The sequence below is a fragment of the Ambystoma mexicanum genome, chromosome 4q (genome assembly GCF_040938575.1).
Source record: "Ambystoma mexicanum isolate Mex_15411 chromosome 4q, UKY_AmexF1_1, whole genome shotgun sequence".
Classification (NCBI taxonomy): domain Eukaryota; kingdom Metazoa; phylum Chordata; class Amphibia; order Caudata; family Ambystomatidae; genus Ambystoma; species Ambystoma mexicanum.
Window position 1 is genome coordinate 680,386,182 of NC_090928.1, and position 26,277 is coordinate 680,412,458.

The 26,277-nt window shown below is 44.1% G+C and overlaps 1 protein-coding gene across 1 annotated transcript in view; it reads right to left on the bottom strand.

Moving 5' to 3' along the window:
- NAPB (NSF attachment protein beta) overlaps window positions 1–26,277 on the bottom strand; it is a 411,568-nt gene that overhangs the window by 218,613 nt on the left and 166,678 nt on the right. Inside the window, exon 3 of the mRNA XM_069608266.1 lies at window positions 25,887–26,003. Within this exon, the coding sequence (XP_069464367.1) occupies window positions 25,887–26,003 (117 nt within the window). The remainder of the gene's footprint in view (window positions 1–25,886; window positions 26,004–26,277) is intronic.

The window sequence follows — 26,277 nt, forward strand, 5'->3', positions numbered from 1 at the left end:
TTGTTTGAATCTTTGGCGGAAATTAGAGAACTGGGGTAACGATCCAGATTTATTGTATTATATCAAGGCCCTGTTTAGCCACACAACTGTATCCATACGCCTGACATAAGAGGGAAATTTATTGCACTCAATCAGGACAAATGTAGGTCTGAAGCAGGGGTACGCATTAGCGACCCTGCTTTATAACATATATGTTTCAGATCTTTATTTCTGTTCAGATGGTGTGTGAAACTTTCCTCCATGAACTGGAACGGAATCTGTGCCTTGGCTAATGTATGCTGATGACACGATTCTCAAGGGCCATACATTGGTCGGATTACTTTCCACAGATGCCTTGTCATTATATGCAAAAGAAAATAATCTGAGCATTAAATCTGCTAACACTAAGATCATGGTGCTTGTTTGTAAAACCAAGTACCAGGGCCCCTTTGCTTGGAAGATGAACAACACTAGGCTAGAAGTGGTGAACTGTTAAGTTTATCTTGGATTCACACTTTGTATCTGTCCCACTCATTCTTACTATGGCGATTTTTCATCATTCCTCGTATATTCAGGAAATGGCTAGTGATAAAGCGTTGTTCTACTAATATTGGTGGCAATAATGTAGATACCCTACTCAAGATATATTTAATGTGGACAAATCCAGAAATAACTTTTGGCCATGAATTATCTGAACCCTACGCAGGATGGCTGGAGCAGCTTCAGAGGAAAATCCTTAGAACTATATTGAACGTCCCCAAAACAATAGCCGTCGGGGTCTTGAGATGCGAGCTGGGCCTCATTTCACTTAACGCCTTATTTTACTTGACGGCTGTTAAAGAGCTGCAAGTTATATTTTCTATTACTCCTTAGGAAACCTCAAGACAGCACTTTGATTGCCTTTATAGAGACTAAACCTGAAGTAGACGATCCCAATATATTTCTAAAGGCACTTAAAACAACAGTGTAAGTGTGAACATATTCATTTTCCAGTGCTTACAATATCCGACCTGCCAGATTAGATCAACATTCTTTTTTTTTTAAAACTTTATCAAATGGCATTCGCATTCAAGGTGCATTCAGTTCACAATACTATATTTATTCTCAGTTGTACATGACTTTGGCATTCTTTTTATATATTTATACCACATTATTGCTGTACGTATTATCGGTATTTCACAGTTACATACTTCCAATCTTGACATTATGTTCCAGGTGCTTTTTCCATATAAGTTCGGTATGGGGCCCATATGTCTTTAGGCCGCGAGGGCGCTATCACAGTCTGTGTGTACCTCATCTCTCCATCATTCACGCATGCCATTTCGGTGAGCCATTGATTCAGTGTCAGAGCCATTGATTCAGTGTCTGAGTCTCCTTCGCCTTCCATTTTAACAGTACACACTTTTTGGCGACTATGCAGCCGAGATTAAAGAGCCTGCAGACTTTAATTTTTGCCTTGCAGATCTCTCCCAGGAGATATTTCAATGGTAGAGGCATCGGGGGTATATCAACCATTTCATATAGCGTATTTGCAATGTGGTGCGAATATTCCGCAATCGGTGTTGACGGGGGGGCAATTCCAGAGCATATGCATAGTGTCTGCATTGTCAGAGTTACATTTCGGCAGTGTTTTATCTGTTGAGGGTTGAATCCGGGGATGCGTTAGGGGGTGTAGTGGAGCCTATTCAATACTCCATATTATGAGACGCAGGCTTGCATTGAGTGAAACCTCCCTAGTCAGACTGCACATTTTCTGCCATTTGTGTTCATCAATAGGAGTTCCTGTGTATCCCTCCCACTTTTAATGTATTAGATAAGGGCATATCCTGTTGTATCTTAGAGTAGTGTCGCCAGCAGCCACCTCTTATTATCGTTTTGTGTAATCATTTCCATGATTATATCAACATTCGTAAAAGAAAACCTCGGCATAGGATAGAGCAGAAACTATGCACAAGCGGAGTAGTAAAAGTCTCTATTGTGAATATTGTCAGCAACGATTTATTTCTCTTGGCCCATGCTCATATCTGTTCAAGACCTGTGAAAGCAAACTGCGGGAATTCATTATATACCTTTGTTTAAACATCCTGCCCACTTTGTTCTACACCGTTAGTTGGCTGGTTTTGCTGCTAGAGGATAGGCTATGCAGACTGCCAGGGAACAGTTGAATCAAACAGTCATATTCTAACACAATGTCCCATTCTGAAATTGTACTACCAAAAAGGCATATTCTGCTTGTGTAAGCACATTTTCTGATGTGAAGGAAGACCAATTTTGGAGTACTTTATATGGAGTGTCCTCACTGGTCATCACAGGAGCAAGTTACTATGTATGCAAGGAGGCTGTTAAACATCTACTGGGAGAATAGGTTGATTCAATCATATTGTTCTGTCAAGGAACTGGTCTATGGTAATAATTCAAATTTGATATTACTTTTATATTTTGTAGCTTTCTAAAATTGAACACAGTAAAATTATTATTACTTTGAAGCTAACTGTTTTTGGTAGAGATATGCTCCACTTAAAGGATGTGTTTATCATTAATTCTTTTAACATTGTTTATAGGACTAATGTGCAATTCTGATTTGTTGGAAACTTCTGTGAAATGTATTTAACAATTACTATAATATTGTATTGTTCTTCTTTTAAACTTGTATAATTGTGTATAAGGTTTTGTTTTAACCAAGTGCACAATAAAAAAAATAAAAAAAAAGAATTGTAGGCCACATTTGGGCTGATAAGTGGAAATAATTTGAGGTTGTGAGCTTGTAGGGCAAATGGAACCAATCCTTGTTTTTGTCCAGAAGGGTCATCCATAGTTTTACCTTTTGTTGCAGAGATGATCACAGAGGCCATGTATTTTTCTGCTTTTTATTTTATCTACTTTGGGGTGTTTGCACCCCATGAATTTTTCTCTGGCTGTTTGGAAGTGTCCATAAATTCTGAAGAGACTTTTTGAGGAGCTGTTCTCGGGATACCTTTGCTTAATACCAGTAAGGAGTCTTCAGCTCGTTCTTATGTTACTCAGGCTCTGCAGCAGTATTGGCCTGTAGTACCTCCCACCTCGTGAGGTATTCGGTAGACACCGAAAACGTGGACTGCTCGATCTCCTTATGTTCATGTGGAAGACATGAGTTCTTTTCATATTTCATCCTTTAATACCTATTGATCAGGCGAGCACCCTTTTTCAGTTTGTGATATAAAGGGGGTAATGTACCTTGTCCTGTAGACACTGGAGTGAGCTGGTAAGCTCTCTGGTCGAAAGATCCTTTTGATCAGCTTCTTCTGATTTTGAACACAAACCCAGTCAAACACCCTATAATCAATTTCTGTGTGTCTGGTAGAGGACAAACATGCATTCCCGTTGAGCCCATAATTGCCTGTCAATTTTCTAGGAAGAGATATTTTATGTAAATTGAATTGTACTATTCACTGCACACTCGGGGCATCCTATATGACAATACAGAAATTGTGATTGCCACAAAGTGGGTAATTTGCACTGCGAACCACTAAAGATACAAGCCTTAGCAAAGACATATTTCAGATATTATCCAAAGTCCCTGATGGTCTCTGAATACAACTTAATTCATTATGTTGATACCATAGTATATAGCCACTCATAATTTGAGTTGATCCCTTCAAAAACACTCCTGAAAAATTCCTCAGTATTCATTACACCCACGAGCATAGAAGGTATAACTATTGTCATGCAGTGGGGGGCGTGGCTAACTGGCCATGTAGCAAGACGTGCCTGCTGAGAGCTGCTCCGGTGATCCAACACTGATCCAAAAATGCGCATACTGAAAATTGACAATTTACTCCAATAATGGAAATACGGGCATGTGAATGGATGCCCTGCCACCACTGAAGATATTGGACAGATTGAGTGAACAGCAGCAGTGAAACTGACATAGAAACTTGTGGCGGCTGGAAACAAAGTATCTAAAATGGCGGACGACAATGGGCGAGTGACGGTGAAAGCAGGATCAACAAAATAAGCTGAAGCGCGGCGTGCACAAGAGCACAAGAACACATTGTTGCCTGAGATTGTTTGGACCCTCGCCGCTGGAAGGAGAGCGGCTACTTGATACAAAGTTACGTCGCATTGATAAGATCGGAGGGGCGGGCGAGACCAGGCCGTGAGCGAGGTGGCCGAATATGAAAAAGATGAGGGGCCGGTGACTGGAGCCTGGGCGGCACCCCCCTCCGACAACGTGGGCACGCCAGGCGAGCGATTACATGCAGCCCGCAAGCGCTAACTGAATGTGCGGGTGCTTTATAACCAAAACGAAAGCGCGGCGTGTGGCTCGGGCAGCGAACAGCTGCCGAGCGCTGCAGGCGAAGGGAGAGGAGGTCCGGTGTGAGCAATATAAGCACCCCACGAATACACAAGGACACCCGCATGTGCGGGACTATGGTGCATAGCCGGAGAGTAGGAGCTGCACGGCTCCCCTGGGGACATTTCTTTGTCCCCTCTGCACGGTGGATAGAGGGAAGGGCTACCAGCGCCATTCCAAAATGAAGCGCCACTGTTGCACAGCAGGAGCTTCCGTGCCTGTGAGGGCGAAGTATAGGGGCCTGCTGCCTCTAATCACCAGCAATGTCTGGACCAATTGTGAAGTGAGACCGAAGTTGATTGCTGGACGCTTCTCCCTTAGGACAGGCGAATTAGAAGAGAAAACACCTGGGGTGCAGCGCTGCTTATAACAAGGAGGAGATATCCACGACACCAACATAGTGGGGACCTAGGGTCTGGGGGCCGGACGCTCACTGTGGCAGATATTGAACACGAGAGGGGCCCAATGGAGCGCCTAATATAAATGGACTGTGCCCCTGTGTTGTTGGATGAAAGAGCAGGAGGCAAGGAAAAGGGGAAGCTCACCCGCTCGATGGGGCGGCACAACTGCGTGGCTTCCGTGCTAAGCGAGTCTCGAGGTGCCGGGTGGAAGCAGAGAAATTTCGCTGTGTGTTGGATAAGCTAACCGGAACGTGGGAGGACATAACCCACTAGAGTACATTGCACAGCGCGCAGTGGGCACTTTGCAATAACAGCCAGAATTAGCAGGAACCTGCAGACATCGAGACAGACTAAAGCAACCTAATTGTTGTGCCACGGACGGAGCGGCGTGAGGCACCCATCTTAGATCACAAGAAGACGGGGAGAGCGACCAAAGGCAAGAGCAAGCAACACACCATGGAAACTAACGTAGGGGCTCCTTTGGGGTAACCGCCCCACGGTTGGGCAGGCACAGCGAGGCAGAATCAACACGGACAAGCAAGGCTTTTTTTTTGCCCCTGTCCCCATATATATGGTCACCCAAATAATATCGGCACGACATTTGAGCAGCGATATTATTTACGGCGACCATATATATATGGCGATATTATTACCCGATACCGCAGAACGGACGAGCAGCCTGGAAAGTGCGTTGAAAACCAACACGAACACCAGCACCACCAACGCAAAGGAGATCCACGTACTTGTTAAACAACAGGTAGCCAACCTGGAGTCTCGGGCGGAGGAAGCGGAAGGGAGAGCGAGAAGGAACAATATCCGCGTGGTGGGCTTGCTGGAGGGAGAGGAAGGACGGGACCCGACAGACTACTTCGAGAACCTACTCTTACAAGGAATAGGGGCCGAAAAACTCTTGCACGGATTTGCAGTGGAGCGTGCACACAGAGCCCTCATGAGGAAGCCGCGGCCAGGGGCTCCTCCCCGTGCGATAATCGCCAAAATATTGAACTATAAAGATTGCGAGAAGATACTGGAGTACTTCCGAAAAGGTGGAACAATTGAAAGGGCCTCAAGCACCATCACGGCGTATCCGGATTACACAATGTTGGTCCAGAGGCAACGCTACAACTATGTGGCAATCAAAAGGAGGCTACGCGCGGCTGGGATAAAGTGTATGCTTCTGTACCCCCACGAAATTGAAGGTGGTGCATAGGAGCAAAATATATTTTTTGATACTCCGGAAGATGCAACATGGCTGGATCTGCAGGGTTGCCCGGAACGAGACATGAAAGAGGCCCAAGAGGAACACGATAAGTGACAGATATTGTATACACATTGTTAAGGCGTAGGAAGGGCACCCTAGGGGTGTCTGGATTAAGATCGAGATTAATGGGTGTGGCTAAGTGAGGCTGATATTTTGGATGCCGCCGACTGTAACGAACTTCAAGGACTAGAATATAGTAGCGCGTACATATACGCAAAGTGTGTAGCAATGCGTAGTTAATCTGAAGTGAAATAGGAGCGGCAGGACGAGAGCACCCTACCCCCCCCGAATTGTAGTAGTAGTAGGTTAGCCATTAGGGCAACCACGCCCTGCGGAGCTTCGAGTACAGGCGAGAGTCGGAAAGAGCTAGATGCGGGAGAGCCTGAGATCCAGGGATGGAGCTGGGCAACAGTTAAGGGGAGAGATGTTAGGAAAGGGATGGGAGGCGGGGGGGGAATGGGAAGTTCAGGGTGGTTTGTTGTTTTTTGTTATGGGGAGTTCAAAAAGGGAAACAAGCCTATACAGATTGGATTGGAATTCAGAGTCAGACTGCACCTGTGGGAGGAGGTATGGAATTTGCATAGGCCATGGGTGATCTTAAAATAGTTACATGGAACGTACAGGGACTCAACAGCTATTTAAAGCGGAATAAAGTTATGTTGTACCTGCGCCGGCAAAAAATAGATATTGCATTGCTGCAGGAAACCCACCTTACACAGGAGAAAATGGACAAGATTGCTAGGAATTGTAAGGGAATGCTAGCGGGCTCAGCGTACTCTGCTTATGCGAGGGGAGTGTTTATTTGGGTGGCGCCAGACATCCCTTTTCAGCGATTGCAAGTGATAGCCGAGACAGACAGGAGAATGGTTATACTGAGGGGACTGGTGGAGAATAGGGAGATAAGCATAGTCAACACGTATGCCCCAAACCAGAACACAGCGGCATACATTAGAACATAATGTACTAATCTGAGCACATGTGTAGGAAGCACAGTGATCTGGGGCGGGGACTTTAACTGTGTATTGAACCCGAGGTAAGACAGATCGGATAGGAAGATGGATAGACCGGCCCCTGCAGCCAAAGCGTTACAGTCGCTAAGCGATTTTGGTCTGGAGGACACGTGGAGAGTAAGACACCCCCAGGAAAGGCAGTACTCACATTATTCTGCCCCACAGCAATTATCCACAAGGCTGGATTATGTTTTCACACTACCCGAAATAGTGGCGGAGATTACACAAATGGAGTATAAAGCCAGGATCCTTTCGGACCACTCGCCCCCGATTTTCGAAATGGCAATACCACCCCCCCGAGAGCGAGGATCCCGACATGGCGTCTACGAGCGGAAGCGTTGAGACCCCTATTTTAGAGAGGACATTGTAAATTATTTTGAAATAAACACTGGGAGTGTGGACTCGGCGGGAACGCTATGGGAGGCCTTTAAAGTTGTGATACGGGGGTAGCTATAGCTAAATCTAAGGGGCTACAGGGCGGGATTTTGGAAGAACTACAGAAGGCGGAGGAGGAACTCGAAGAGGCTTTAAGGGGTGGAGTAGATGCAGCAGAGAACCCCTAAATTACACTCATGCTACAGCAAAAATGTGCAGAATATTGGGATAGATTGTGCAACCTCAATTATAAAAAAATACATAGAGAGACAGCATGCGGGAGGTGATAAACCGGGGAGACTTCTGGCGTGGTTATATAAAAGGGAGACCCCCAAAGTTATAATAAGGACCATAGAGCGAGAAGATGGTAGAGTTGAAGACACCCAGGAAGGAGTTAACCAGGCGTTTGCGGATTATTATAAGGTATTATATGAGGACGATGGGGGGAGTAGCTGTGCTATGATGGGAGAAACGCTGGCGGATATAGGGTTGTCCAAGATAAGCGAGGGAGAGAGAGAGAGAGGAGCTAGATGCCCCGATTACCTTAGAAGAATTAGGAGAGGTGGTGAGGCAATTGCCTACTAGTAAAACCCCGGGGTCAGACGGACTCCCAAGTGAGTTTTACAAGGCATACATGGGTCCTCCCCCCAACGTTAGAGATGTTAAACGAAGCGTTTGAGACGGGACGCTTACCAGAGTCGCTGAGAGAGGCTATCATAATACCGCTCCCCAAACCTAATAAACCTGGGCACAGCTGCGGCTCCTATAGACCCTCATCAATGCTGAATCAAGACAGCAAGATATTGACCGCTGTCTTAGCAAATAGACTGAAGAAGGTTATTGGTAAATTAATACACCCGGATCAAACGGGCTACGTTCCAAATAGAAATATTACCAATAACCATAGGCGACTCCAAAGAATTATTGAGTGTGGCAGGGGGGCAGAGGACGAAATGGCAATTGTGTCTTTGGATGCAATTAAGGCCTTTGATTCAGTTAAGTGGCCATGGCTGCTTGCGGCCCTGGAGTGCTATGGACTGGGGCCTGGATATATAAGGTGGGCAAAAATATTATATAGTGAACCACTGACTAGAGTGAAGAACGTGGCAGCTCAGCAGAGGTAGCAGACAAGGATGTCTGTGGTCTCCAATGCTTTATATACTGGCCCTGGGACCCCTGGCAATATACCTGAGGCAGCAATATGACGCTATAGGTATTGAGGTGAGAGGGGAGCGGCACCTGATTTCCCTATACGCAGATGACATGCTACTGTACCCGCGATTCCCAGAAGAAAATCTCCAGTATATTCTAGAAGCGATGGAAAGATACACTGTTTTGTCTGGAATAGCAGTGAACCCCCAGAAGACCAGCATGTTCCCGTTAGGAGGGGTACATGGGGATCCCATCGGAACGATTACCTGTATTGCAAGTACCATGGGCGATAAGCACATTTCGTTATTTGGGTATAAACATATACCACATCGTGGATGAGGAGCATAAGTGCAACACAGAAGTAGCTATTAAAAACATTGAGAAGGGCATGCAATTTTAGGCAAAACTACCCTTGGCAATGATGGGGCGGGGAGCAATGCTAAAGATGGTGGTACTGCCAAGGCTCCTACACTATTTTGGGAACATACCGTTCCTGATACCCAGGAAGTTCTTCACTAAACTGAATAGCATGTGCAGGGACTTCTTGTGGCATGGCACGCGAAACAGAGTGGCGTTATGGAAGCTACAGAACTTCCATGACAAAGGAGGGATAAAACTGCCTAACTATGAGGTGTATTACGTGGCAGCCAGCTACAGTATGTTGCTAAATGGCTCTGTGACGAAGAGACCTCGGAACGTAGGCTGTTTGGGCGTGATTGTGCACCATTTTATCTGAAAGAGATGATCTGGATACCCAAGGAGGAAATGAATGGGCGCCCTAAAATGTTGTTACTATGGTGGAAAATGTGGCGCAGGGCATGCCAGATGATGGAGAACCCGACCCCATGCTCTCCGCAGATACAATTGGTTGCATTGACGGGGACAGATGTGCAGCTACGTAGGATGCCTAGGAACCACTAGGAACCGGTTGGGGTGGCAAGAATGGGTGACATCTGGCGGGAGGGCTCTAGCATTACTTTTGAGGGGCTGCAAGAAGAAGCTGGGCCAGTACATTACATATCACAGAATGGTACAAAGGATTAAGAGAACATGGCCCGAAACTGTGCTGGAAGAGGAAGCAGACACTACCATAGATATGATATATGACATTGCTGAGGGAGGCCACGAGATCTCTAGACTATATGAAATGCTGATGTTTAAAGTGGGGAAGGAGATCACGCAGTTGAGACTAGATTGGGAAACGGAGGCAGGAGCTCCGATGGAGGATGCGATGTGGGAACGGGTGCAGGGATATCATAAGAAGGTGTCTAGAAATGCGAGACTGAAACAGATTCAACTGTACATAACGCATAGAGCATATATGACGCCCTGGAGGATATCGAGGTTTGCAAATGCGGGACGGCAAGCATATCCCAAATGTGATGAGAACGCCGGCATGGTGCACATGCCCGGTCATGGAACGCTTTTGGAGGGGAGTGAAAGGGAGACTGGAAAAAAACGGGGTAAAGATCGTAGTGGATACAGTGTGGGCCTGTCTGCTGGGGGGGGGGGGGTTCCCAAGGTCACAGAAGCTCAAGCATGTAGATAAATTGAGGGACGTGACTTATGTGCTGGCTAAAAGAAGAATTGCCATGGGATGGAAGATGTGCCACATGCCAAATGTGGAGGTGTGGTGGAGAGACTTGCAAAAATGGGCGGAAGCGGAAATCATGATATGGCAAGAAGCGAGTAGCACGGGGGAGAGGAAATGACTGAGTCCCTTTTGGCCTGGAAATTATTGGTAGCTGAGCTGTTTGGGTCAATAGATGACCCGGCGGAACTGGTAGAAGAGGAGACTGCACCACAGGTTGCGGAAACAGAATGCTTAAAGTAATAGACTTGTATAGGGGGGTGGGATGAGGGAAGCAGTGACTAGAAGTTACGAAGCATAATGAAACTGTTGAAATATGTACTGTTTGTTTGGTGTGTATTGTTTGGTTGTTATAAATCAATAAAAACATTAAAAAAATTCTATTGTCATGCTGTCCCTATTGCGCCAGGGAATTTGAATTCCGACTACCAGCATTTGCCACACTACCATTCTACCTGAGAAGACAGCAAAACGCGTATCATTTTGTGCAGGGTCACCATACTGTGAATTATTCTGCAAGGTTACCCTACTTTCCCCAGTGATGCAGATCTTTCCTGTACTCCACCCTCTCTCTGGTATCTGTTGCTCTATAGCAGATCTCTGGGATGCTTTTGTCTCTATAGCCATTCACCTAAAGTGTCAGTATTTGTTTGCCTTCACTTACCGAGGATTACAATGCACCTGGAAAAGGTGACCCCAGCGATACACCAGATTTCCCCACTGTGTTTTTTCCAAATACTCATGAAAGATTCTGAGAACATAATCTTCCCTGGAAAATCAGTACAAGTGAAATATGTAGATCTTTTGCCGGCCTCACTTTCATACAAGGCCTGCAAACACAACACTAAGGTGCTAACAGCATTAGCAATGAATTGTCACAAATTATCCAAAATGTGGAATTGCAACTATGTTGACAACCAAGAATCCACTATTTGCGTCATGCCATCTGTGTGTGCACACATTTTACAGATTCCCATATGGCTGTATATCATGAAAATGCCCAAACCTACCATACTCACTCAAATGTTTATTTCGTAGGAATGGCTAGATATTGCAGATAGTTGATATTCGGTCATGATGCGCTTTTTAAAACTAATTTAGTGCTGGGGTGGGTGCAGACTACAATGATTTATGGGAATCCTAAACCATTACATGATCTAGCCCACTTAAATATCCCTGAACCACTGGTTTGATCTTTAGAAGCAGAACAAGCTTCACCGCTGTTAGACATGTCCTCTATAGTGTGCAAGCATTAGGTTTGCCCGCCTACAGAAAGCAATTTACACATTTGCCACAAAATGTAATGGTTTTGCAAAGACTGTACTGACAAAAAAGCATGTGAACAAACACCAACCAATAGCATATTAAAGCACTACTCTTATTGCCTTGCCACATAATTTCCTCCAGTCTTAGGTCCCTGGCTGCCAATATCAAGAAAACAACTGCTAAATATAGAATCATTCTGAGCAGCTAAGGGAGAGATCAGAGTAAAATTTAAAGCCAAGATTGGAGAGAGTGTAACCCAGGATGGGAATAAGCAATGCTTTCCTGGGCCAGCACCTTCAGTGTTGCTGCGATTTAGTTTGAGAAAAGTGGCTGGCCATCCATTGCTCAATGGGCCAAAGGTATTTTAGGTGCCTGGTCTTGTAATCATCCAACTCTGGGTCTAATCTTGGTAGAATCTGGTCCTCATGTAAATAAGAATAAAAACAAAAGCCAAACTCATGAACCAGTCATACTCGATCACTGTATTGTAAAATTGCAAACATTTACGTACCGCCTTTTATTCAGCATTCTGCTCTGCAGACTTGCCTACCTTACTCAATGCTTTTCACTTAATCGCACTACTTCATAGCAATTCTTCTTGTGACTAAAAATGTGAACCAGCAGCTAATCTAACGATCCTGCCAGTGCATGGCAGCATGCGCAGCATTTTAACATGATCAGTTTAACATTATATCGAGTGTTTTCTGACACCTCACTAAGCGAAACTACCTCACTCGCGACGCTTCCTACCATATGATCAATCGTCTGCCTATAGTCTACTTATGTGCTTTTATCTACATCGAAACCCCAAACTGATCGCTTATTGCATTTGTGTACCTCGTGTGTTCTACTCAAAACCAACTACACGGATGCATAGATGCATTTTATTCTAATTGAGCAGCTGCTTGCTTAAAGCGTATCTAGTCCAACTGTACCGTATTTCTTATGTACTGCTTGCACTGTAGATCTGTATTGCTGCTTAGATGTATTCTATTCCAAGTGAGCATCCGTCTGCATACGGTGTACTCAGCCCAATTGTCATGCATATCTCTACCTGATCTCATACGAACGTTGCTTCTTAATTTGTACTCACTCCGCTACCCTGACCCACTCAATTGAATCTAGCCATGCATCCACCCCACCATATCATAACTCTCATCTTAACTTGCCTATTTTGTTTGAATTTGTCCATTTTGGTACTCCCTATAGTCAGTCCTCCGCTGACATCTATTATGGTCCACCTCACCAACCATAGAGTGTCTTACACTCGCCTGTCCATGGCATCTAGTCTCCCGCCATCAGCCATTATTCCGCCATCTAGATTCCTACAACCCTGTCTGAATATTGAACATATCCTCCCACAGAGGCTACTACCTCCTTGCAAACGCACTGAACTGAAAGCCCAACATATGCCTAAAGCATTTACACATGACATGGTAGCACCACCCCACATATCCACCTCTCTGCAGTACCCACAACTACACCACTGACCACCTCCCTGTGCCCTACGGTATACAGGAATCATAGACTTGGTTCCAGACTACGATGACGGCACAATACCACTACCACCAAAAACACCAATGCAGCTATATACACACACAAGCTACCCTAGCTACCTCTCCCCTGCATCCAAGCACAGTCCTAGGCCACTTAAGGGGAAACAGGATAATCTGTCACCTACAATCAAAGCTAGTCTCATCAATTCCAGATCCCTACCTGCACACGCACTAGATATCGCTGACATTATAACATTACATGACCTTGACTTTACCGCTATCACTGAGACCTGGCTTCATAGAGCCTCAAGACCATCTCTAGCCCTTGCTATCCCGGACAACTCCTCGAACCTCTCTAAAGGAGGAGGCATTGCTATCTATAAGACTGCACTATGCCTAATAAAGGTTAACAGCCATCCCATGCCGTCAGCTGAACTATTATCAATCAAGTTACCCACCTCACCTACATCTACTATCACAATCCATCTCATCTACCGTCCACCAGGACAGACCACCACCTTTGAAAACGATCTCACACCTCTTGTCTACTGTCACACTCACCTGTGTCTCTGCAGGAGCGATGGATGAGCCTCCCTTGACCCCGAGTTCTCACTTCCCCAGTTTCACCCGGAGGGATACCTGTTAAATACAAGATGTACACTCAGACCTGAATTCACCCGATTCCCCTGGGCCCTTCCCTTCTCTTTACTGTGTGCTGTGAAGTCCCCTAAGGGCTTACCCTGATTTTTAGTAGGGTGTGCACTCCATGCTGCATTCGCAGGGGCGCGATTCACTCATATGAATGATGCCAATGTCTGTTGGCGGAGTTCAGATGCCACACGCTGTTATATGCCTTCACAGCGAGGCCAAGTGTTCAAGGTGCCAGTTTCTTCACTGGCTAGAAAGTCCTTCCCACAAGTGAACGTTGCGGAGGATGTTGAGTGTCCTGAATTGTCCGTATTGTCGTCTTTGTTTGCCAAGGTATTTTATGGGTGAGTAGCGCTGCGAGTAGAAGTCAGCTGCTGGTAGGAATGCGCAGCGTCTTAAATTCAAGCGTGCCTGGTAATGTCTCTCCCTTTCCCTTGCAGGAGTGGTTTATGTGGTATTAGGCGGGTTCAGCGCTACTGGAGACTTGGTGGACTGGTAAGTATGCACGGAGGCTTTGGTAAGTATGCACCGCGCTATGAGAGAGAGCGCAGTGAAATAAGTCTATGCGTTATTTGGGCGAGTGCAATGAATAATGTCTCGTCTTTCTTTTGCAGGGGTTTTAGCGCTCGTACAATGTACCTGGATCCAGCGTCGCCGGAAGATACGTTACTGAAGTGCGCGTGCTAACGCAGTTCTTCTTTGTTCATACAGGTGCCGGTGTAGAAGTCCCCTCTTGACCGGAGATAGCTACGGCGTGGAGAAAGCACGGAGGTTCCTCCAGAGCAGGTAAGCAGAAGCTGGAGGATCGAGAGCACAGCAAGTGTGTTGCTGATGCAGCTCATAGTAAGCAACACGAAGCACTGGAAGAATCTTGGGTGTGGCGTATATAGCCAGCCACACCCAAACACTAGAGAGCTAATGAATTGTCATGCACTTCCTGTTTGGCAACAGGAAGTGGTAACCAGGAAGTTCCTACAAACACTAGGAAGGAATTAAAAGGAGGTATCTGCTATGGGTCTTTTGTGTGCCTATGCCAGGCCTCCCAAGCCTCCACCCAACTACCTGCCTGGTACCCATTTACTAACACAAAAAACAAATCACAATTCCTTAACCTGGGAAATTTCAATTTAGGCCTCCAAGATACTAAAGACCCTAAAGCTTGCACCCTTACAGACATTATCACCGAAGTAGGTTTCACACACACCGAATAACAGAACCTACTCACAATAAAGGCAGAACCTTAGATTGGTTAGCCGACTTAAACACATTGATATCCCATCCAACAACCGATGCGCCTCGACCGACCACCACCTAATCACGTTCACCTTTAAAGAATCTGACTCAACTCTCAAAATCATGCCCCAGCGATGAGGACTAGAAACAAATGCAACCTGACCCATGAGAAACTAATACCATTACTCCAACCAATCATTAATCCTACCACAGCCCTTTCTGATCCCAAGGCCTTAGTCGACCTGTAGAATCATACCATACTTAAGGCTATGAACACCCTTGCGCCACTTAAACTACGCACATCTAAACCTTGTGCACATCTCAACATGTGGTACACCCCACATCTCAGAAGCTTAAAAGTGCAGCCTCCTTCAATTACAAGATTGCTATTATCCAAGCTAAAAAAAGACAACGATAACTAGCGCATAACCAAATCTAAGTCCAGCACGAAGGAACATCCTGAAAGAGTTAGAATCACCTGCCCCACCTCCTGATATCTGCACCAAAGACTCTGTGGTGCACTAATATCCAGAATGCACTCCAAGCCAAAATAACCATGCTCCAAAACAAAATAGAAAATAAAAATTCTCTTATTACTAATGCCGAGTCCACTCAGCACCCTCCCTCTCTCACCAGGAAGGTGCAACCCCAATTTAACTTCACACCCCTCTCCATCAAAGAGGTGGAGACCATCATCCTAAAACTTAAACCGTCTAACTGCCAGGGAGACACCTTTCCTGCTCCTCTTATCAGGGTGGCCGTGAAGGAACTAGCCCCTTTCATCACATCTGTCATAAACGCCTCATTCAAATCCAGTACAGTACCTAAGAATTTGAAAGACGCCTGGGTACTCCCACTTCTAAAAAACCCATCTTTAGACCCAAAGAACCCATCAAACTATAGACCTATTAAGACAGTACCTTTTCTGTTAAAAATACTGGACCGTGCAGCCTATCTGCACATACAGCAATACCTTGAATCAAACAACTTATTAGGCCTTATACAATCGGGATTCAGACCTAGACATGGAACTGAAACTGCATTGATCAACCTTAAGACTCAAATTCAGACTCTGAAAGATACAGGAGAATTGGCCTTGCTTCTTCTACTAGACATCAGCGGCATTTGACCTGATCAACCATAAAATCTTATGCAAACACCTCATCTGCTGCACACTTCTCTGACCAAGCAAATGCTTGGATTGAGTCCCTTAACAGATCCCTGAGGGTCTTCACGCCTTCTTGTGTATCTCCTACTCTCTACAATGTGTTCACTAAGCCACTTTGATGATCTCGACTATCTGGGTGTCACTTACACTAACTATGCGGATGACACCCAGATACTCATCCCCCATCACCGGTGATTACACTGTGGATAGCAAGACTCTCAATGACATCTATCATTATACAAGCCAGGATAGCGAAGCATGGGCTCTGTCTTGACGATAAGACAGCTGCTCCTCCTGGGATCACCAGCCAATCTAAACAAACTGGATGTGCTATTCACCTCCTTTAATATCGACAGCAATATAATCAAAGTCTCCAAGGTAGTGAAAACACTGAATTTATATTGATTTCGCACTTACCTTAACGAGACAAACTAATGCCATGGCTTCCTCCTCTGCCTACACATGCAAGCTCATAACTGCTTGCCGTCCTTACCTGACAACAGCTAATTGCATCACAATAGCAAGAGATCTGGTACTCTCCAAGCTCGACTATTGTAATCTCGGCACTTCACAACAAAACCTCAATAAAATGCAAGTCACACAAAACAATGCCATCAGAGCAGCTCACAACACATCTCGGAAACCAGACACGCAATAAACTGGTTTAACATTAAGCAAAGGACAGCCCTCAAAACACTGCCCCTCACACATAAGTGCTTATCTAACCAGGCTCCCATCTACCTTTCTAACTCCATCACACGCCACATGTCAACACAGCCTACCGGAACTGCCCAGACGCACTGCGTGAACATCCCACACTACAAACTACAAAGAGCAGGAGGAGTCAGTTTCATAGTCCTTGCTGCAAAGAAATGGAATGCCCTCCCCACTATCCCCAAGAGAGGCACCGTCGTACCTCTTTTTCCGGAAAAAGGTAAAAGTGTGGCTCCATGAGCAAGACCCTATTTCGGTCGTCTAACCAAGACCCACCTTGTAAATATGTATGTAAACGTCTGCCTGATGTATATATGCAATTCTTATGTATTTTCCTTTGTATTATTTTGTTGAAATTTCATGTTTTGTACATGCTGTAACGTTTAAGCATAGCGCCCTGATGCCTCGGGGCTTGGTGCGCCCTACGAATAAATAAACTAAGTTGTGCCATGGTTTGAAAATAAATATTAAATAGCAAAGGAGAAAGGAACACTGCACTGAAAGGGGACGATCCTCAGATAGAAGAAAGACAGCTTGAGAGAACTTGTGAGATGCCACTAGTGTTAAGAAGCAGGTAGGCCATGATGCATTGTGTTTTGAAGTGGTAGGGCCCGTTAGCCACTTAGTGATGAAATATGGAGCAAGTGGGCATGCAACTAGATGAGGCAGAATGTTTAGACTAGAAGCGAGACTGCCTGGGAGAGAAGCAAGGCATACTACTGTGTCAGACAGGAAGTGCAAAAAGACAGTTCTAACTGTGATAAGATGTCTGTTCGGAAGTTCATTGGCATGAGGTAATGAAATGTTTTTTGTGATCAAGTCCCATTAGTTGGTCAGACGTGAATCTGCTTCTGGTGTATTCCTTTTTATTGCAATGAGAAATAAACTGACAGTGACCCATTACAACCTGGAATTGAAGCCTCGAGTTTATTTGCTTCAACGTAGCATACTTAACACTAAATATATGGAACACACACAGTGGTTTAGATTGAATACATTATGTTTCTTAAAGATAGATTAATACTTTGTGTACTTTCAAAGTTATAATAGAATGCAAATTTGGGGTTAAGCATGGGTGTAGGCCTTACCGGGGGCTCTGTGCATTTGAAAGACGATCAATGGTTCCCCCGAGGTCCGTGAGGGGGGGAGAGAGGATGAGTCGCATTCAGTTGAAGTGATCCATTAAAGATCACACATTTGCTCCCTCAAAGAAGTTCACAGCATGGAAAGAAAAATGGGGTTATGAACCAAGAAGGAGTTTGCACCCATTAGTTTACACCAACCAATACTAAGATGCGTCTCTGCATGAAGGTTTCATCCTGAATTTGACAATGGCAACTGAAAGGAAGGGTCAGTGACTGCCCGATATCTTGGCACTCAGCGACTTTCCGCTTAAGTACATATGATACAGCGCTATGAGTTTTGAGTGGCTTGAGATAGTCCATCCAGCTTTCCTCTGGCCTGCTGCAGAAGGGGACGCATGTACCCGCCTTCGGCATCTCCAGTGCAGACACGCTGGATAAGTGAATATACCTTCCCACTAAACCATGGTCCTGATGAAGATGGCTCATCTCTCTACCGCCATCGAAACCGGTCGAGCTTTCGTGTCATGAGGGAACTCATGATCCTGATGGGATCTCCTAGAGATACTAGACAAATAACTTAGAATCTATACTCACCCAGATTGAGTGAGCCTTTTACATGCTCAATTTGAATGAGCCTTCTTTTTAATTAGTTTCCTTGAGTGAACATTCCAACTGTATTCGTTGACTCCAACACCTAGGGCAGAATTAAATATAGAATATTGTTTGTTATCGAATCAGCCTCCTTGGTGACAAGTTGCTACCATCACCATTTTTGAGCCGTTAAGGTAGAATCTTATGCACAGTTCTGCCGTCCTTACAACAGCTGGTTGGAATTGTTCTTAATGTATGTTGAATCATTTTGTAATGTACATGCCATAGTTGTAGCAAATTAGGGACAGCTTCCCCTTAATCTCTGTTAGATAGGCGTGGCATCACACGCCATCTAGGGCGAGGCAGCCCCGGTAGGGACAGTGTTCTTCCCCAGGGTCAGCTTACAGCATGGTTGTCTCCTTTTATACTGTGTGTTAATGTATGATTAATAAGTGCACTGTAGTTTTGAACGACTTCTCTCCTTAAGAACCGTTGTTTTGTGATAACATTGTCTTCAGTTAATGGTTAAGGAACGCAACTGTTCTTCCGTATTTCTTTTGAATTTACCCTGTTTTTAAACAACTGAAAGGAAGACCAGAATAACATGTTTGTCTATACATGTGTTTTGTCCTAATGGAGGTTCATACAGAATAGGTTCTGAAATAATGTGGGAGGGTGAAAGACTGTTGGCATGTTTAGCTTATATTTCAGATACTTGGGAACAGATATAGGCATGGTCCAAATTCATAGAGTACGAGATCTGTGTTTGCATAAATAGATCGACACAGGTTAAAAAATGAATATTTTGAGGTCTCTTTAAGCTATATTTGTCATCTGTATGTGTAAATGTGTTCCTTTTGTTATTTACTGCATATATGTATGTGTAACATTTTTTACAAGATTTGTTAACAAATTTGGAATCTGTGATTATTTTTTCAAATTTATTTGAATTATTATTTGTGCCTTGGTGAGACATTAGATATGTGCTTGTATTTCTTAACTACACAAAAAGGAATTAACTTGCCAGATGGAGAGTAAATCTCAGTCTACTTTACAAATCTTAAATGATCCTCTGAACCCTTTTTGCTGTTCGCCTTTTGATCTTTGGGTGTTCATACGTTGCATACTATGCAGCATTAGTGAAACCATTATATGACTTGTTGAAGCCCAACTTCCGTCCAGCACACGGGAAGATAGCACACAAGCATTTTCCACCATGTCTACCAACAATTGACAAAGTAGTTCTCTTCAGGACAAACGCAAATAAGGATTTAGAAGTGACATTATTTTCTGGTACAAATGCTTTTACATACGAAGTGTGTAATTATGGAGAGATAAAACCCATAGCATGCCATTCACATACAATTCCAGAGCCGAAATTTGTTCCAGAAGAAACGATTCTGACTGCAGTTCAAATAGTGCAGAAGGAAAGCACATTAGCTACAAACACAAAAATGCACATAAATGCACCATAGTGCAGTTGGAGGCAGCTTCACACTTTAGTATTGTAAATGCAAAGGCATGGGTAAAGAGGGCCTTCACGCAGACAGTTCTGGTTTATAAAGATTTTGTATATCTTGTGCTTTGTGCTATTACAGATTTATGAACTCAAATGGCCTTTAAAATCAGAAGCAGATGCAGCAGTACCAGAAATTCTACTTTGGATCTTTGCAAATGTGATATATTGTGATGGAAGTGCTGTTCCAGCAGTTGGGACACTCGTGCAGGATGTAGACAAACTTTAGTAAAGAAATTGTTGTCTTTGCCTATAGGTACTGAACCATTGAGCGTCAAGAATAGGAGGTAACCTTTTGTCCTTTGGTTGTACAAGCTAAAGAGGACCTTAACACCACAGGAAAACTTACCTCCGTTTTGTTTTTGTTCTGTCTTTTGTATTTAATGTAGACGTTCCTGAAGGAACTTGACGAGGACAACACCACCTTGACTTTCCATGCTGCTATATCATTTGCTTCAAGTCTTGGTGAGTAAATAATATTGAGGCATAACCTTTCTGCTTTAACTACAATTAGGTAGTTGCAGATGAAGTATTACACATAATGGTTCTAATTTAATGTTTTTTCGCCAATAGATTGATTCTGACCTTTCTGAATTCTGAAGAATTGTCGGGTTTGTAATAAGATTTACACGTGGATGCAAGGTCGCCATCAAAATGTGTCTTGGATAGGTCCTGAAGAGAGCATCCAGCAAGGAGAATATGCTGAAACGTCAGTTTTGATGTCGACCAATCCCCCTATAGATTGTACTAAGCCTTTGGGGGAAAATAGAGGATTAGTTCTAGAAGGGGATATTTTTCGAAATTGAAGTAAATGGATTATGCATCTGTGTGTTTAATGTTCTAGGTATGCACTTGTGTCTGAATGTTTTTTTGGTCAGACTCGACTTAGCACTAGCACTTTAGGTGTAACTATCAGGGATGCATTTGCACTGTAGTGTGAAAACAATGATGTGTTTTTAATGCTATATGTGTTGTGTCTGGTTTTGCACACACCTGTTTAGCGAACACCTGTTACGGATATACTTGTATCTACTGTAAAAATATCTTTTTGTTTAACTGCTGTTTAAGCTGCATGTGTTTTTGGTTGCCTCAACAATGAGGCAGGGTTTTTACTTTTCTTGTAACAAATAAATTGATAAATCGGTATTTGTGGTTTCAACAGGAACGTGTTGTAGTAGGTTTTGTCCTTAGTAGCTATGACAGCACTGAAATTACTCCAAGCTGACAATGGCCAGTCTTTTCAGGCAAATCCTTAAGAGAGGTCCGGTCAAGCTGTGGTTGTACCCTGCACTACTCTAGTCCATTTTGCCCAAAGACCGTAAAGCCAAGCGCAGAGACCATCTGAAGGATTTTTGACTGTCCAAATTGCACCAAGACCTAACATTTATATTGGAGCAGTAATCCTGTTCTATACTTTGCTGTGGAGAAGTCTTCTCACCTTTTCTGTCCTGTTAACCACAGGAATTTGTTTTCTCCCAATGATCAGCAGACAGCTGAACATTTCAACTTTAGATGTAGCACATGCACTACACCCAATGCACAAGATGGAGGTGCAGGCTGCTGATCTGGGAAAAGTCTCAATACAAGCATATACCTACTATTCTTAGGGCACATTCTTGACACTCCAGTAGAAAACCTACAGCGGACTCTGCATGCCACTCCAGGTACATACACTATCAGTGATGGAGGAATCTAGGATAGTGTCCACTAAGATGCATGACAGACACCTAAAGGAACCTGTTGAGGGCCCAAATAGAAGCTTTTGCTGAAGGAGCACTGTTAGATCCCGAAGATGACGTGGGAAAGTTAGATGACATGGCAGACCATGTATGTTTTGTGGCATATTTTGACACCTTTCTTATTTTCCAAAAAAAAAAAGACCAGTTGAGTGGCCTTAAGAAGTTAACGGAGTACTGTCCTGTTCCATCACCAGACTTCACCACCAGCGTTTAAGCCACAACTTTTTATATATGCACTGAAACACCCATCAGAGGGAGAGTTGGAGGACTATATATTTCCCCCACCACCTGCAAATAGCCAGTTTGCGTGGTCTACACATTTTGTGGTGTATGACAAAACATTCTATGTCACAATGACAGAAAACATGGCAAGATTCCCTCCCTCTCAACATGACAGGGGGGAGAGGTGATCCTTGGCAAGCACATGGAACAGACACTCTAGAGTTAGCATGTAGAAATCTGCATTTATTATGCTTCCTCAATTGCACTCATTATGCAGTAATCTGTAGTTCATACCATCAACCATAATATCCAGATTGGATAGCCAAAGAAGATGCATTTTGTTTGACAACTAAGCAGGCTACCAACACAATGCAGGAAAACAGATATGAACATATTCAAACCTCCTCAGGCATTCCAATATGCTGGAATCTTGGCACCATTGAGTGTTATAAGAGACACAAAGGAATAGACGTAGGTCCCTCTGCAGCTTATGTTTCAAAAAACATTTCAAAACCCTATGCCATTTCATAGGCAAAGCTTGTCAATTAATGAAGTACCAAATCCATGGTTCGGGTGCGCTCAGTTTAAAGAACGTAGGAGTTCACCATGTAAGTTTCATCTAACCTTAGTTTTTCTTCATCAACAATGTACCCAAGTGCCAACATTCACCCACTAGTGCACATGCTAACGTTCTGCCCCTTTTGGGCTTCATCTAGGCCCAGAACATGTTTTTCTTCACAAATGTTTGCACTAAAGTTATATACATGATCCTATTACAACATACATAGATCGATCCAAGCGGAACGCCACTCCATTTTGAAAGAATTGGACAAGTACCAAACAGAAATTGAAGCACACAAGGAATCCCAATTTTGGATACAATTCCATGAAGTCAGGAACATATACAAAACCACATTTGCAGGGTTGATATTTTATTGATTTATTTATTTATTGGGTTTCTATAATGCGCCTATTCACAATGTGTTTCAAGGCGCAAGGAAGGTTCCAGGAAGATTTAAAGGCGATTTACACCTCCAATTAAGCAGACAATCAAGAAGACTAGATGCACATGAGGGAGCCATCCTGAATATCTGAACGTTGACTCGAGTACACATTAGCGAAAGTTACAAGACAGCAGGATTCAAAGTTCTCCACAGACACAATGGAGCTGGGTACATTTATTTTTGCACTTTTAAAGCGCATTAAACCTGTAGGCATCAAGGTGCTGTAGCATACGTGTAACTTACATTGCTTAAGGTTATGGTTACAGTTAGATGCATGTTACTTATATAGCTTACGGTTATGGTTGCAGTAGATAATTGCTTAAAATGATGGTTACATTCATGTTATTTACATAGCTTACAATTATGGTTGGAGTAGAAAACATTCCTTAATGCTACGGTTACAGAGCATCATGTTACTTAAGGCTGCAGTATATCACATTTGTAGAGTTAAGATTGCATTGCAGAATGTTACAACGGGCAAGTGGAGCAGAGAAAGGTTGCCCTATCAGAATCGGGTAGGTAGGAGTACAAATTAGGAAGGATTACCGACAGGAATTTTCACATCTCTGCCTTTAGGTAGGATACAGTACAGCACGAGGATTCACGGATAGAAAAAGTCTTTGGAAATTAAGTCTTGATGTGCAGTGTGGAGCTGAAGGGAAAGAACGGTGCATTTCAAGTACAAGATCCTCATGCAGCACAAGGCTGCAGGATAAAACAGCCAGACAGGGGTCTTGCGGTGCAGTAGGTGGATGCAGGAGCATTGAAGTGGCTTATAGTCAAATAGTTGAAGGAGGCAAAGATGCGAAGGCAGCCACAGAAATCAAGAGGAGGGGAGGGGGGGAAAAGGAAGGTGGAGAGAGGACTAGAGGGTGAATAAAGTGGGGAGCAGATTGCGTCTGTGTGCCTGATGATCAGTCATGATCAGTCATCCAAGGCTCTGCACTATACTCTAGTGGCATGGATATCTTGGTGCAGTGGCCGGAGGGTGAGTGATTAGGGAGTTATTCCCCCCACGCTGCCCAAGATTCCCAGGCAGGGGCTACCATTATAGCCGCTGTCCATTGAATCTCAGGTTTCCTAGGCCTGCAGATTCTACAAAGTGGCACCTGAGACAATCACCATAGACACAAATTCTCATGCAGTACTCCCTGTCAACGAGCAGGCAGTCTGGCCATCAGCCACCATCCCACATTAAACAGTGCTCCCATTCAGTTGTGCTGTAGCTCGAGACACATTCCGCATTCATAATACAGCAGGGTAGGGCTGTTCACCCCACCAGTTTTGTTTCCATGTTGCTTGTGCGTAATTGGAGAAGAAAAGTAAAGGTTTATTCCTAGATTGTTTGTTCTTGAAATGAACAGGGCTTTTAGCAGCTGGTCACTAGAGTGCACATTTAGAACAATGTCAAAGGGCACAGCTAATCCAGGGAGTCCTCTTGCACTGCAGTCAGCCACATAACATCCATTCTGTTTTTTTTGTTTTTTTTTTTTAATGGCAATTTGCACACTTGGAATAAAGGCATGTAGTCCTTACTTAAGCATAAGCCCCAAGCCGCGGGGCCATTATCGAGTCAGGTAATGCCCCGGGGCCCATAGTTACACGAACGCCCTGGGGCATTACCTGATTCGGTAATGGCCCTGCGGCGAGGGGCTTATTGCCATTAGTACCCCGGCCGGCAAGACCAGGGTACTAATAGCATTTTTTCTGTTCCGAACCACTTCAGCGTTTCGGAAAAGAAAAATAAAGAAATAACTAAATGAGAAAATGGCCACCGGGGAAGGTAAAACGGAGTCAGTTTTCCCTTTCCATGGCGGCCATCGGGAGCGGACGCGTTGGGAACAGGCGTGTTCCCAGAGCGTTCGCTCCCGAAAAAGGAGAAATAAGAAGGTAATCGGGTTTGGGAGGGGAATGTTTCCAGGGGAGGACTTTTTTTTTTTTTTAAAACAAAATGTACCAGAATCCCTGGCGGGGGAGGATGGTAGCCTCCAGCACTGTGGAGGCTCGGAGCGGGCATGGCCCAGTTTCGAGCCTCCTCATTGGCCGAGGGGCTGCCACACCCCCTTGCCGTGGATGAACATTCGAGGGAGTGTGTGTGGGGTATGGACCAGGCGAGAGCCAATCAGATTGCATCCAACAATCGGATTGTCTCTCGCTGGGTATTAATATTGCAACTTATGTCTTCCTTAATAACTTTCCTCCAGTAGTGAGCAGATGTACTTCTTTCCTTCAACTCAGAGTAGAGGCTCTGCTCCCTGACCAGTTGATGGGTCTCCCACTCCATTACAGCCATAGTGCTTAGTCTCCTAATGATTCATTCACCAAGACTGGTTCACTTCTTCCAATGTGCCAATTTATTCCAGACTGTCCACCTACCTCACCAATCAGTGCTTATGTGTCACACTCCCTCCATTCCCATTTGCCCTTATTTACCTCCAAATCCCTCACCTGCCTGCAGCCCCAGTGATACAAGACGTGCTTCAGCACCACCCGCCCTGTCGAAGTGCTGCTCCCTCCTCTACTGCTCTTGATAAACTTAGATCACCTTGGGTACCGAAGTAATCTGTGACCTACTCCCTCTGCACTCCTTGGATTTTCCTTCTCCCCTTCTTGACTCACTGATTTGATTCGTACCTTGATTTGCACAGGTTAAAGGATTGGTGTTGCAGCTTTTCAATAGGCTATGACCCAATATGTACGCTACAAAATAATTCCATCATGATGGCATATGCTCCAGTGCTTATACAAAAAGCCAGATCATTCACTGACAATGACAGTAAAATCGGATTGTTGATATAAAGGTTTACAAATCATCTCAATAAAAAATCATGACGCAGTGGATGCAGCAAGTCCATTAACTGCACCAGTAACAAAATCAGTAAAAGAATATTACTGGGTGGTATGAAATATCAAACACGCATATAGTCCGAGAAATGTAAATATTTCTCTACGAAAGAAAACAATCCATGTTCTACGCAGGTTGAAAAGAACAGTACATTTGTGCGTTTACTGAAGCAAGGCCAGTATTCACTTTTGTGAATTTTGTCCAATGCCCGCCTCAATACAATACATGTTCAAAAAAATACCATCACTTCATCTTACCTTGTGGATCTGCCTTTTTGTAAGCATTGCCCGCATCTACAAAACTGGTGGCTGAATCATGCTTGTTTTGCAGCTGCATATGTATTTTCGCTGCTTGGCAAAATGCATTCCCCGCAGCTAACAAAAAAAATATATATATTAATTTACAATGCGTTATACCAGCTCGGTGATACAAAAGTTCTTCGTCCTAATTCTTTAATCTATATGGCTTTGTTGAAACGCTACTCACCTGTTAAAATATCTAACCGGAAATAATCTTATTTTGCAAACATGGCCGCATACATGTTTGTTTCCAATGAAATCCTATGGCATTTTATGCAGGAAAATCGCGTTTATAGTTTAGAGAAAATGTAGACTGGCTGTAAACAGGACACATTTATCAAGATGTGTT